The sequence below is a fragment of the Xenopus laevis genome, chromosome 9_10S, assembly GCF_017654675.1.
Source record: "Xenopus laevis strain J_2021 chromosome 9_10S, Xenopus_laevis_v10.1, whole genome shotgun sequence".
Classification (NCBI taxonomy): domain Eukaryota; kingdom Metazoa; phylum Chordata; class Amphibia; order Anura; family Pipidae; genus Xenopus; species Xenopus laevis.
In genome coordinates, this window is record NC_054388.1 from 68283134 (window position 1) to 68298120 (window position 14987).

At 39.8% G+C, this 14987-nt stretch overlaps 1 protein-coding gene across 2 annotated transcripts; it reads left to right on the forward strand.

Moving 5' to 3' along the window:
* Positions 1-1053: 1053 nt before the first annotated feature.
* On the forward strand, positions 1054-14412 carry nfe2l2.S (nuclear factor, erythroid 2 like 2 S homeolog). 2 transcript variants are annotated; one of them, NM_001092838.1, is given in 5 exon segments: positions 1086-1243; positions 9223-9495; positions 9588-9674; positions 10404-10586; positions 12339-14410. In NM_001092838.1, coding segments are annotated over 5 exon segments (1776 nt in total). In that variant the 5' UTR covers positions 1086-1201; the 3' UTR covers positions 13530-14410.
* Positions 14413-14987: the final 575 nt, after the last annotated feature.

Here is a 14987-nt window from a genome sequence, read left to right on the forward strand (position 1 = left end):
AGAGTGTAAGCTCTATCTGCATAGGGCCTTCCTCACCTTTTGTGCTGGTATTGATTGATTGATGTATGTAACTCCATATGTTCTATGTATATAATTTCATGTGATTTAGTTGTATAATCACATTTACTTTACAGTGCTAAGCAATATGTTGGTGCTATATAAATACGTTAATAATAATAATAATAAAAATGGCTTCACATAATGATAGGGTCCCCTACTAATGTGGGTACCAAGGGCAATAGTTCTTTTTATGACATACCCTAAAACCAGCAGCCATGGGAGGGGACTACCTTCTATATTATATTACATGTGGGATATAGCTTGCAGTGATGTTATTGTTTATGGAATATGTAATTAAATTATCATTACTGTTTCTCACTATCAGTATTTACAGAGAAAATGTATTAAAAGTAGGGATGCACCGAATCCAGGGTTCGGCCAGGATTCGGCTTTTTTCAGTAGGATTTGGATTCGGCCGTATCCTTCTGCCAGTCTGAACCGAACCCTAATTTGCATATGCAAATTAGAGTTTGGATTCGGCTGAATCTTTCACAAATGATTCGGGGTTCAGCCAAATCCAAAATAGTGGATTCGGTGCATCCATAATTAAACGCTTGAATTTTGTGCCATGTATACATTTTCTCTTGGTGTTTATGTACATTGTGGTTTAGCTGGGGATTTTGCTCACTGATACATAGGGCACTTAGAAGAACACACGCTGTGACGTGACATTATCTAGCCACTCCTACTCCTTGGTGCAGGTTAAAAACTTGGCCTGGGCTACTTTTAGATACAAACGGCCTGAGATAAGTCTCTTCCTGAAGTGAAAAGTACCGAGAAGCTACCTATTCACTCCTAAAAGTAAGTTCTCTTCCACAAGGCGTGCAACTTCTGACAGGTATTTAAAGAGTTAAGGTCAGGCCAGAGAAAGGAGGGGGATGGGACCGGCCTCGCCTCCTCAGTCCTGTTACACAAGCAGGTGGGCGTGGTGTGATTTTATCCGAACCCCTATTGGCTAGGAGGCGCTGACAATCCCTCGCTATGGGTTGGTCCCTGTGGTTTCCCGTCATTCTAACACGGGACAGGATAGAGAGTCAGTGGCAAGGGTACAATCCGGAGGGGTTCCAAGGAAATACCAAGCACGGAACTTTACAGTTATCCCGTTTCGGAGGAGATACCGGCCTGGGGCAAGGGGGCCAGCATGATGGAGATCGAGATACCCCTTCCACTGCAGTCACAACAGGTGGGCTAGAAGGGGCGGGGCGGTGGTCTGAGTGTGACGTGTGTATGACGTGAGCAGTCATAAGGCGAGAGGATATTGCGGCATCACAAGCAGTGATCTAATAGAATAGGGCAGAAAGGATATATGCCATGGGTCCCTTGGGGGAAAAAAACCTGTATGGAAAAGTGAGAAAGTCCTGTTATACCTCCGCCTGCAGTTCCCAGCATTCCACTCACAGACCAAAGGTGCACATCACCGATTTATATGAACACCCCCTTCAGATGTGGGCTCTCCTTCTTAACCTTCACACCTGGGATTTCCTGAAGTTTCAGCTGGAAAGTACTCTGTATGCTGATGGTACTGCGGCCAGCGCCCCCTGCCTGTCAGTGAAGCTGCCCCTCCTCCCACCGTATGACTGCTCATGTGATGGCTGCATCACTTTATCTCCTCCTCACTCACATTCTCTGCTATGGGGACTGGTTGGATATACCTGACTGATGATAAGCTGCTTCTTTCTCCTCATTCTATGGCACAAGGGAGATGCTGGAATAATACACATATAATTGATTAATGATTAACGGCTGGACAGTGTTTGGATCTTGGTGGCCCTAAACATGTAGGGTGCTTATTATTTTATTCATATGTATGGAAGAATTTGACAGGCCCAATGATTTCTTCCCTGTGGCTGCTGTAGAACAGCCTTGTTTCACATGCCATTCCCTGCTTTAAGGGTAGGACTAGACGGACGTTTTCGGCGCGATCCGACGCGCTGCGACAAAACGCATTTGACAAATCGCATGTAAGAGATAGAAATGTCGGATGAAGTCGTAGCGTTGATCCGACACGACTGTCAGATGCAGACGCAGTGTCTGCATCCGACAGTCGTGTCAAGTCGGATCAACGCTGCAACTTCACCCGACATTTCTATCTCTTACCTTATTTCCGTCGCATGTGATTTGTCGCTGCGAATCAGATCGCGCCTAAAACGTCTGTGTAGTCCTACCCTTAAAGTGGTTTGCTGGTTACTAATCTTGGTTACATAGAACTCAAATGCTGGGAGTTGTAGTTCGTAAATATTTAGATGGTGGTCAATACAGTGTTTGTTTTACCCCATTGCCTGGTTTAGTTCCAGGCTGCTAAGAAGGGCAAATGAGGAACTTTGACTTTCGAGAAACAATTTGCGTCACTTCATTTCCGGTTTCACATCCTAGTAGTGTTGCCACCTTTTTCTGGAAAAAAATACTGGCCTTCCTATATATTTATCTATTTTCCCTATTAATAACATTGGGATCAGCCATCATTTTTAAAGGCCAGGCCTGTAAAATACCGGCCAGGTGGCAACCCTACAACCTGGACAAAAACTTGGTTTACCAGTAACCCCCAACAAAGGCCTGAATATATATCTTCTCATCAGCAGAACTGCAGGCATTTAGCTGTGTGTTTGTGCAGGTAAAAGCATGTCCTGTTAAACCTGGGTTTCCATTGGCCCTATGGAACATAGTCATAGTACTCACTGCTTTCTGCTTGGCTTCTTTTTATTCTTTCTCCCAGTTCCACTACCTGCGTAATTCAATTTGTTTGCCCAGAGTTTGCTTGCTCTCTCCCTGACAATTAAATGTGCACAATCACCCAGGGGATCCTTGGGGGTTTTAAGTATGTAAAGGCAATAGGGAAAAGTGATCATTTGTGGTCTGTTTTTGAACTTAAAAATACACACAACAAGGATCTGTTTGGTACAATATTTTTTATATATCATAATGTGATAAATTAGCCTTTACTTGTCTATCGTACGGGCATGTAGCTGTGTAAATGTTTTCAGTGTAATTGTTTCACCTCCTTGTAACATTGAATCTTATCATTAAGTTAATATGGGAGCGCTCCTATTGCATCATTATATGATATACAGTTTACTGGACTTTGGCACAGTGTGAGACTATTGCCACACTACAGTAATTCTCGGCCTGTGTCTGCACCTGGACTGATTCAGTGGGGTATATTTATCAAAGAGTGAAGTTAGAGATCACCTCAATCCTCTAGAGTGAAATTCCGCCACTCCATTAATTTCTATGGGATTTTGAAAGGCATATTTGTCAAAGGATGAACTTTCACTTTCACCCATTGATAAATACTCTTAAAATTCCCATAGAAATGAATGAAGAGCAGCGGAATTTCACTCTAGTGGACTGTGGCGATCTCTAACTTCACTCTTTGATAAATATACCCCAGTGACTCTGGGTGCAGGCATATCAGGGCTGATGGGAGAGTAGGGCTGATTCTTGGCTTGCCTTTATCCGCAGGACAAGAAATTTTTAGGTATAAAAGTAAAGTAAAGTAGTATAGCTAACTGTATTAATAGAACATTTGCTGTTCATTTGTGATTATGGGAGCTGCCATATTGTTCTGCTCTTCAGTCAAAGATAGAATTATGTCTGCAATATATGGCAGCCTACAACCATAAATGTTTGTGGGATTAAATGCTAAACAATTCTTAGAAGTGTATTTTCCTTTTTGGTTTGAATGTGGTATGGGTACTTTGGGTTGAGGCACTGTGGTTTAAAGGCCATATGTAATACAAGGCACTATGTTTGCCCAGTAGCTGTAACCAATAGCAACCAATATGATGTTTGCGTTTACACAAGTGACCAGTAAATTCTACCTGCTGATTGGTTGCTGTGTGTCACTACTTCTGGGCAAACGTAGTGCCTTTTATTACATGCGTTATCACCTGACATAGAAATAATACAAAACCTTTGGAAAGTCCCATTTCCTAAGGCTGTAAAGTACTTGATTTACTGGACCAACAGGAGAGTTTCATGTCTACTCTAACCACCTGACAAACAACCTTGTTATTTCCTATCAGCCCACTTTTATTAGCATTATGGCTCAAGGTAGTTGGATGGCAGCTCGCTGGCCAGTTGTACCCTCATTAGCACTAAGACTTGAACATATAAGCAGTAGAATTCTTGGAAGGGATGAAGCATGTCTGATTTGAGATTCCCTTTAATACTGTACATTGTGTCGTTGGGAAGAGAGTGTTGGATGTCGGCAGTCCCCTTGAAGGATCTCTCTTCCTGTGCGTGTGAACTCTCCTGCTCTCTGAGCACAGCAGGGAGCTTGTTGGATCTGCTGAATAGCTTGCGCAACCAGCACTCTCTGCTTCTCTTCCACTCCCCCTGCCAGGGGCAGCCTTCTATTTCTCATCTGGTCTCCCTGTATGATTATACACATGCACAGACAGCAGAGTTTGCAGACCAATTGGCTCGTCTCATCACCCTTATGCAGAAGATAGAATGATATATTCCTGTATTTTGTAAGCTTTTCTGTTACTCTTTCCTGCTTGCATTTTAAAATGATATCTGGGTGTTTTTTTGGGGGGTTACCAACCGCAGTGGGTAAAAACTTGCTCCGTGAGGTTAATTTATTAAGAATAAAAGAGTTTGTGAATGCAGCTGATCTAAAATGGAAGCAATAGGGTCAGTGTATTGATGCTATTCAATAAAGGTTCTTGCATTGAGACAAACTCCACACATTGTTGCAATACATTGCCAGTACATTTGTTCTTCCGATTCCAATGAATCGTGAGCAAGGGCACTTGTTAGAGCTTTTGCTGCCTTTGATGTGGTGGTAATTCCAGGCTTCTTATAGCTCATGGAATTCTGGGATAAAAGCACTGCATTGTAGGGTAAAGGCATGCACCTCGCATAGTACTGGCGTCATAGAACTTCAATTCTATTCACCAAAAAGCCAAAACACATGGATTGTGTGTGTACAAAAGGAAACTAAAGGTGGCCATACATGGAGAGATCCGCTCGTTTGGGCGATGTCGCCAAACGAGCGGATCTCCCTCCGATATGCCCACCTTGAGGTGGGCAATATCGGGCTGATCCGATCATGGGCCCTAGGGCCCAACGATCGGATCCTAACGATGCCTAACGGGCGGTCGGATCGCGGGACCGCATCAAAGAATAGATGCGGCCGCGATCCGACGGGATTTTTTGTCCCATCCGATCGAGATCTGGCCGACTTTCGGCCAGATCTCCATCGGTGAAGCCAGTCGGGGGGCCCCATACACGGGCCAATAAGCTGCCGACATGGCCACCTTTAGCCTGCTTTATACATTGTCTTCACCCTCCATGTATTACACAGAATGTAAAAAAAAAAAGACACTATTGTGTAAAAAAGAAAATAGAAATCCTTTCTGTACATATTTACATTTTACCATATCTATAGGAGCTGCCATTGTGCCTGCAGATGCATTTTTCATATACATATGTATGCAAACTTGGGCCAGATATTTCGTTTACGGGAGTTGCAAGTTGAGGAATTTGCAGTTCTTCTGTTGAATCCAGCCCAGAGCCATAACACTTTACAATGCTGTGCTGTGAGAAACTTAAATCTTCCCCACTTTCCATTTTCAGACTCATTTACAACAGAGCAAGCTCAATGTTGTCTCAGTCATATGACTTCACATGTGAAACCCCATTTGTATTGTGTGGGGATGTACAACCAAGCCGTTTAACTGATTAGGTACTTATCCATGTCTAGTTACACTGTCTGCTGACAAGCTTGTACAAGAATGTGGAATATAAATGCGTATTATAAACAGGCTGATGTATGGAATCATGGGAAACTGTATTTCCAATTCACAAAGCTAGATTAAGGTGCCATTACATGGAAAGAACCGTAGAAGGGTTTTCCCATTGAAATTGATTTTACATGTGCATTTTATACTTTAAAGGAGACATTTTGTGTATAAAAAATAAGAACATAGCAGTGCATTATACTCATTTAGATATAGAAGAATTGTGCTTCAAAATATAGTGTTTCAGGCTGATTTATTGAATATTTCTGCAAAAACTTTAATAATTCCTCCCTTCTCTTCTACTTCCTGCTCCCTGAATTCCCAGGCTGTGCAGGGGAGCCGACGGCTCTTAGCTCACTGCACTGTGGGACAGGAACCAATCAGCAGCTAGCAGGACCTGATAGGGAACTGAAGCCTGTCTGTGCTTGTGTGACTTCAGGGCTATGATTGGCTATTCCCCTCCTACTGTGCTTCTGGCAGGGACATTTAGGACAAGCCCACCCCTCATTTGAAACAGGGACCAGAGAACATCTATAGCGAGCTCCAATAAAGGGACTGTTTTTAAAGATAATATACATTTTTAGCACCATATAAAAGCAACACCATATATTACTTATAATTGCCTACAAAATTGTTTTTTTTTTTTTTTCATTTACCCTATGTCTCCTTTAAAAATGTAGGATTAGAACTTTCATTAGGATATTATTATTCACAAGTATTTATTTATATGGATAGTGGAGAATTCCATGAAGGGATTGGTTTATAAGTGAGCTCAAGACCTGATGGTCATCAGTAGAAGCTTGGGAAATAGTTGTTAGGTGTGGCAATTTCATTCTGGCCATAATTTGTGTGTAATACACAGGCAGGCTGTTAAATCAGTCACACTTTGACTTCATAGTCCATAAATCCACAGTGCCTTAACAGGTTGGCCACTGCATTTCTACTTCTAAACCTGTTCCCTAAGGGTTAGTTATGTACCCAAGCTTCTAATGAATTTAACCTTGTGTTTATGTGATTAAAAGGAATAAAACTCCCCAAATAAAATATAGACTAAGGAAAAAAAATTTATTTTCTTCTAAGCAACCTTCCACTATCCATTCATTTAAAAATATCCGTTTTATTTGTACATTTAACTGCATAGAAAGCAGCATGTGTCCCTTTCTACACTGAATGTAATGGAAAGTTGCTTCATTTCATTTGGCAAAATATAATTTTTTTGTTTTTATATCTACTTTAAACCAGGCCTGCATAGATCAATGGATATTATGTTTTTATAGAAGAATGGCCTGTATAGATCAGTGAATATGATGTATTTTAGAGGAACGGAACAATATTATTGTATGGATGTTTTGATAACTGGTTCAAATGTACCCATCTAGTCTGCTTAATTCCATTTTTCTAGTTGATACAGCTAATTATGTAACAAAATGCTTGTAAGCTATCTGTTCATTTATATTTACCAACATATCTTGTTACTACATTGAAAGAGCCAATGTTGGTATTGTGTTTCTCCACTTGCCTTTGTATTTGGCTGTTGATGTCATCTCTTCCTAGTCACATGGCCCTGCATACAGTTTACATAGGTCTCCCTTGAAACTATAGCATGTTTATTATTGGGCATTTTGACTGCTGCAGCTGCCAGGTTGAAAACAAAACACTTGCTTTTGACTTGTCACCACTTCCCATAGACTTATATGCCTCAACATGCCATCTATTGCAGACTTTGGGTTGACAGGGTGGACCGCCGCTCTACAATAGGTTTTCATTTCCTATATTTGTTGGCTGAGTAAAGTGGTGGTCAAAATGGCCTCTGTGCCATGAATCTAAAGCTGGGCATACCCTGCTGTCAAACCAGATATTTACCCCTGCTGTGGCCACCAACACATGTGGCAAGTTAAGGATTGTTCAGTTGTTTGGCCCCCAGTTGTATTGTAATGGATAACAATTGGGAGAGGGATACTTCAGTGTGTTGATGCTGTTGATTTTTTAACCTGACAGATATATCTCTTGCTGATTTCCGGAGAGGTATTGGTCAGGAAGAACATCAAGAGTTCATTAAGCTGCCAACTAGGTCTAGAGGGACTTGGTTTGGAACATTTATTGACTCATCTCAATGGTTTGTTAATTGGTGTCCACTTCTGAGCATGAGCAGCTGCTTTCCTGTTGTCAGTGTATAAATGTGCATTGTCTTGCTGGGTAGGTTGGTGTTTAGTTGCCATCTTGTCCATTTGGTAATGAGCTGCTTGCAACCAAAATTATGTATTTTAATGTAAAATCTTGTGATAAGTGTTCTGTTTGCATGTGTGCTGAGCTATCTTTGTATGTGAACTATGAAGGGCAAACGTCTCTTGATGGTGATGATCAATAATAATAATTGTGATACTCCTGAATTAAGCTCATTAGCTTGGCTAATGTTCAGCCACAGATAATTGTGTTTTTTAGTCCAATATTGTCAATTAATTATATTCTATTCAATTGTATGATTACTGATGATGTTGAAGTCTAGGAAATATAATCTTTTTTTTTGGGGGGGGGTGATGGCATGTGGAAAGCAACAGCTTTAACAAACCCTGACCAAGATCAAAATGGTATTTTTCTAGACACCTGAGAAATGACTGAATCCTTAAGGAACTCACAAACATTGCACCATCGTTATTAGCTTATATCTGGATATTCATTTGAACCTGGCAGTGGTACAGCTTCCCATTAGAAGGTAATGTTCACCTGCCTCTAGAAAGAGCGGTGGATCTAATCAGTTTAAAGGAAAACTATACTCCCCAAACAATGAGGTTTCTATAAAAATATAATGCATTAAACAGCTCATGTTTAAAACCCTGCTTCATGTAAATAAACCATTTTCATAATAATATACTTTTCTAGTAGTATGTGCCATTGGGTAATCATAAATAGAAAATTGCAATTTTAAAAAACAAGGGCTGCCCCCCTGGGATTGTATGATTCACTGTGCACACAAACATACCAAACAAACTATACTTGTTAGGTCACATGAGCCAATTAACAGACAGAGTTGTGTCTTTTGCTTCCACACTTCTTCCTGTTACAGTTAGAGTTGTAGTATTTCTGGTCAGGTGATCTCTGAGGCAGCACACAGACCATCACGAAATGGTGGCTCAAGGCAAGAGATGTAAAAGGGCAAGATGTACTTAAATATATATTCCAGTTTGGTGAGATTCTTAAATATGATGTAAACTATCTGTTGCTTAAGTGTTCATTTTGGGAGTATAGTTTTGCTTTAAAACTGCTTAATCCAAGTTCATTTGAAGATGTAATTTATCAGCCTTTTTGGATTTCTGCTAGGGGAACCTGTGGTTGAAAAATAAATCAAAATGTATACTTTTGTAGTGATAGCGACCCTTTCTAGCAATGCATTGAACTCAATGTATTTGACTTCTTTCAGGATTTGGATCTGATTGATATTCTTTGGAAGCAAGACATTGATCTTGGTGTTAGCCGTGAGGTTTTTGACTATAATCAAAGACATAAGGAAAATGAATTGGAGAAACAGAAGAAGCTCGAAAAGGAGAGACAAGAGCAGCTGCAGAAGGAACAGGAAAAAGCTCTCTACGCCCAACTGCAATTAGATGAAGAGACAGGGGAATTCATCCCAGTCCAACAGGCCACACCTATTGAGACTACGGAAGTCACACAGGCCCTTGCCACATCCATCCAGGTAATTTGCCCAGATCTTGTTAATGAAAGAAACAAATGACATAAGGAATACGCAAACATACAATAACATGGCATCTCTTTATGTTCCTATAGGACAAACCCAGTGCAGTACATGAATTGTCCTTTGATGAATGCTTGAAGATTTTGGCTGATACATTCCAGTTAGGGATAACTAATGAGGTAAATTCACATGGTTTAAACCTTGGGATCTCCATCATTATAGTAAAACATCTTATTTCTGACCCAGAACAGAAATAAAAACCTCTGAGGTCTGAGAATTAAACCTGGTACCAGCTGCCCACCACACGATGCATTATATTTTGCTAACAGACAGACTTATTGCTTTCATTGAGGATGCGGTGGCTGCACCAAACAGAGCAAAGTTGTAGAACTTTACTCCATCTTACTCCAAATCTGCTGTGTTCTGTATTCATCCATCAAATAGTATCTTCTCTTAAGGTGGCCGTAGACACACAGATCCTATCGTACGAATCGAGGATTCATACGATTTTCGGATCGTGTGAGGGGAGTGCCGACAGCTTTCGTCTGCCGGAGCCCAACACACATCGTAATCGGATCGTTCGGCCATACGGCCGAACAATCAGATTACCCTCGATATAGCCATGCTCGTTAATGGCATATCAGGGAAAGATCCGCTCGTTTGGCGATATCGCCAAACGAGTGGATCTTTGCGTCTATGGCCACCTTTATGCTAGAATTATTTATTGACTGCTTGCTTCATATGGCGAGCAGACAACATGACGGTCAAGGGCATATACAACTCACTACCCATACCCTCTAATATGAAAAAAAGCACCTATTTACTATTAACCACATTTAGAGGCCAATGTCATCCAGATTGTTTCATTACACATATATTTTCACTAAATATGTTCATATCTGTTTTAGGATTCCTCTATTGCATACCAGACCCTGCAACCCAATGCTCCTATTGAAACAAACCAAAACTTCCTCCAGTCTGATCCAAATTCAGTAGCAGCAGGCACACTGAGCAGCATACCTGCGGAAGGAGAGAATTTGAATGAAATAAATCAGGCTTGGGAGGAGTTATTGTCTATTCCTGAGTTGCAGGTAATGTCAATCAGCATAAAAAACTATGCTTTCTAGTATACTCATTACATTAAATTGATATGTTTAAAAGGTTAATGTGTGTTCAACGTAGAGTTTGCCTGGAAATACATGAAAATTGTTCTGCTCTGATTTACAGGAACAGTAACATCAAAAAATGAAAGTGTTTTAAAGTAATGTCAATATCATGTACTGTTGCCCTGCACTGGTAAAACTGATCTGTTTGCTTCAAAAACACGATTATGGTTCATATAAACAAGCTGCTGTGCAGCAATGGTGGAAATTGAAAATTGGCTATATGGCACAGGTTAAATAGTGGACAACAGATAACACCATTATGTTCTACAGAGCTTATCTGCTGTGTAACCTGAGCCTTTTCTCCTATGAATAGCTGCCCCCATGGCTACACAGCAGCTTATTTACATAAACAATAGTAGTGTTTCTGAAGCAAACACAGCAGTTTTACCAGTGCAGGGCAACACTGCATTATATTTTTATGACTTTAAAACACTTTCATTTTTTGATGTTACTGTTCCTTTAATGAGTGAACCTCACCTGCCTAGGCTAAATGGTTTTGGTGGTAGGGTTTAAAACTTTAAAGGGATACTGTCATGGTTATACATTTTTTTTTTCAAAATGAATCAGTTAATAGTGCTGCTCCAGCAGAATTTTGCGCTGAAATCCATTTCTCAAAAGAGCAAACAGATTTTTTTATATTCAATTTTTAAATCTGACATGGGGCTAGACATATTGTCAATTTCCCAGCTGCCCCAAGTCATGTGACTTGTGCTCAATCACTCTTTACTGCTGTACTGCAAGTTGGAGTGATATCACCCCCCTCCCTTTTCGCCCCCAGCAGTCAAACAAAAGAACAATGGGAACGTAACCAGATAACAGCTCCCTAACACAAGATAACAGCTGCCTGGTAGATCTAAGAACAACACTCAATAGTAAAAACCCATGTCCCACTGAGACACATTCAGTTACATTGAGAAGGAAAAACAGCAGCCTGCCAGAAAGCATTTCTCTCCTAAAGTGCAGGCACAAGTCACATGACCAGGGGCAGCTGGGAAATTGACAAAATGTCTAGCCCCATGTCAGATTTCAAAATTGAATATAAAAAAATCTGTCAGCTCTTTTGAGAAATGGATTTTAGTGCAGAAGTCTGCTGGAGCAGCACTATTAACTGATGTGTTTTGAAAAAAACATGTTTTCCCGAAGACAGGATCTCTTTAATATTCATATAATCAAATTTTATGCCTGAAAGGAAGCACAGAAAAGAGGAGCTTATGTGTTGGGCTGTGTAAGGAGGATCTGATTGTTTATCCTCAGGCTTAGACTTGATCATTCTATGGAGAACCTTTGTAAGACCACATCAGCATGGTCCTCATCTTGATTTTCTATCCAACATAATGGACTTATTATTTAATAATGAGCAGATCTATTGCACCATGCTCTATGTTGATCAAATGAAGAGATGTAGAGTGCCCTTCTTATTTTGCAAAATTAAATGCAATGGTGCTGTCCATTTGATTCCTGGACAAAAAGCTCTACTGAAACTGACAAAGCCATTCTTTCTATATCTCAACAGCAATATCAATTAATAAACTGTAGCCGCCCCACCCACCAATAGCATTCTTCTTTATTTAATTAGCTGGATGAATTCACAGGCTTCATTTACACTACTTGACATTATACTTTGCACCCAACCAATGTCTCTAAATATTGCAAATCTTTTTTTTTCTTCTCTAACAGTGCCTTAACAATGAAATTGATAACATGGTGGACCTGAGCATGTATCCAAATCCAGAATCCATCACAATGACAGAATCCCCAGACACCTACAGCTTCCTCAATCCATTGTCCGCCATTGCAAAACCACATGAAATTAACACTTCTGTTGTCTCCAATGACTTTGTGGATACGTTTGCTAGTAGTGTACCTTCAGTAAACACAAATGCACCCTTTAATGTTGAAACTTTCTGTGATGATATATTTACCCTTGTTGACCCAAAAGTCACCAATATTGTGCCTTTAACGAACAATTCAGGCCAGTTGTTAAACGAGCTTTTGAATGATAATGTTGATATTACAGACTTGTCATTATGTAAAGCTTTTAATGGGAGCAACCAACCAGAGTTCAATGATTCTGATTCTGGTGTTTCTGTCAATACCAGTCCATGTGCAACATCACCTTCCCAGTCTATTGGTGGTTCTGCCTTTGACGAACCTCATTATGGTTACAGTGATTCAGATATGGAAGATATGGACAGCACTCCAGAGGCGGCACAGCAAAAACCTCCAGACAATTTTATCGCACCATTTACAGAGGACACATACTTTACTCTTTCGCCTTTTGTTTCACAAGACACGGATCCCTTTGAAATTGAAGCTTACGACTCTCCAGCAAAAGAGATACCTGCTAGCCCTGGCTACAGCAAGGCTCCATTTGCCAAGGACAAGTCTTTAAACCGCCAGGAAGCTCGTTTCACCAGAGACACCCAAAGAGCAAAGGTTCTCAACATACCATTCTCTGTTGATAAAATAGTAAACCTTCCTGTGGACAGCTTCAATGAGATGATGTCCAAGTATCAGTTTAACAAGGCCCAGCTTGCCCTCATAAGGGACATAAGGAGGCGTGGCAAAAATAAAGTAGCAGCTCAGAATTGTCGGAAGAGGAAGATGGAGAACATTGTGGAGTTGGAGACTGATCTAGACAAGCTTAAATATGAAAAAGAGAAGTTACTTTCTGAACGAGGAGCGTACAACAACAGCCTTAGTCAAATGAAGAAGAAGCTTGGCACTCTGTACATGGAGGTCTTTAATAAGCTGCAAGATGAGAATGGGAAGCCATACTCCCCTCATGAATACTCCCTTCAGCAGACAAAAGAGGGAAACATTTTCCTTGTTCCAAAAACCAAGAAAGTTAGCATAAAGAAGGAATAGCAAATATATATATATATATATATATATATATATATATAAATAATATTTTTAATGTATTTTCTGAGGTAGGATGCCAATGTTTGCCTAAAGCAGGTGACTGGGATGCGCATACGAAATAGCTCGCCAGAACTAGTCTTTGTACTGTAGCACTTATACCGGGGCAGGGATAAAAAAAAACAACTACACAAATTAGTCTTATGCAGTCAATATTTACCTAATTAGACCAGACGAAACCCAATTAAATGTGCAGTGTTTCAATTTGCAACCTAATAACGAGTGTTTAGGTAAAACTGGTATGTTTAACAAACTTACATAGCTGTTAATATATGTACTTTCAGAAACATTTCCAATATACCAGATTTCTAAAATAAACTCATTAGTGTTTTCTGCAAAATCCAGCCTCGGAGTGGCTTGCAAGACAGATGGGCATTAGTGGATGCGACTTCTGCAGGTTCAGACATTTTTATTTTCGGTATTAAATATCGTTTCCATATATCTTGCACTTTTTTTTAATTTCAGTAGTCAAAAATCTGAAAATATTTGGTATTTAGAAGATATATCAGGCGACAGACATCTCACATAAAATCTGCAGTCTTTTCTTGAACTTACTATATTTCCTTATTGCGGCACTGTCTTTCTAAATAACTGTAAATATTTCAATACATCATATTTATGTATATATAATTCCTATTTTATTTGCTAAGAAATGTACCAAAAATAAATTTAGTACATTAAATATCATTTGCGGCAAATTGTTTGTAACTGCTGATTCTTTTATAGAGCGTTTTATTTCTTTTTACTCTTTAAATTTTTTTTTTTCTTTTAAAATAGTTTTCATTTAACAAAACAGGTGACTGTTAATAAAGCATAACATCATTTTTCACTGCTGCTTTTGTGATTGATTTTATATTTATATGTGAATTAATTATGCAGACTAAAGGTGGTTCTCCAATGATTTGGGAAAATTATTGGGATACTGTACAAGTAGATATACACCTGTCTTGCTATTTTTCTGTCTCTGTTTGTTTTGACCTGAATGTGCGGTTCAAAATGGCTGCTAATGTAGATCGAACTTAGAGAAACCATCCTCACCTCTTAAAAGATCTGCTTGGCACTCAGTGTGGAGGGTTGGCACCCTCTTACAATTCTTATACAGAAAAATGACAAGCACATCGGAACTAGTATAAGCTAATTTATTATGTATACAGCTACATTCGGGGGCACGTCCCTTTGTCAGGCATCAGAGTGGATTATTATCCGTGAAGCTGTGGCCTGTCTTTAAAGGGATATACTGTCATGGGAAAAAACATTTTTTTTCAAAATGAATCAGTTAATAGTGCTGCTCCAGAAGAATTATGCACTGAAATCCATTTCTCAAAAGAGCAAACAGATTTTTATATTCAATTTTGAAATTCGACATGGGGCTAGACATTTTGTCAATTTCCCAGCTGCCCCCAG

Excerpts from the sequence above, each read along its gene's own strand:
- nfe2l2.S (XM_041577768.1), top strand. The coding sequence starts at position 1,202 with ATGATGGAGATCGAGATACCCCTTCCACTGCAGTCACAACAG. Across the intron at positions 1,244-9,222 it reads TTCCACTGCAGTCACAACAG|GATTTGGATCTGATTGATAT; the intron begins GTGGGCTAGAAG and ends GACTTCTTTCAG. Across the intron at positions 9,496-9,587 it reads CCCTTGCCACATCCATCCAG|GACAAACCCAGTGCAGTACA; the intron begins GTAATTTGCCCA and ends ATGTTCCTATAG.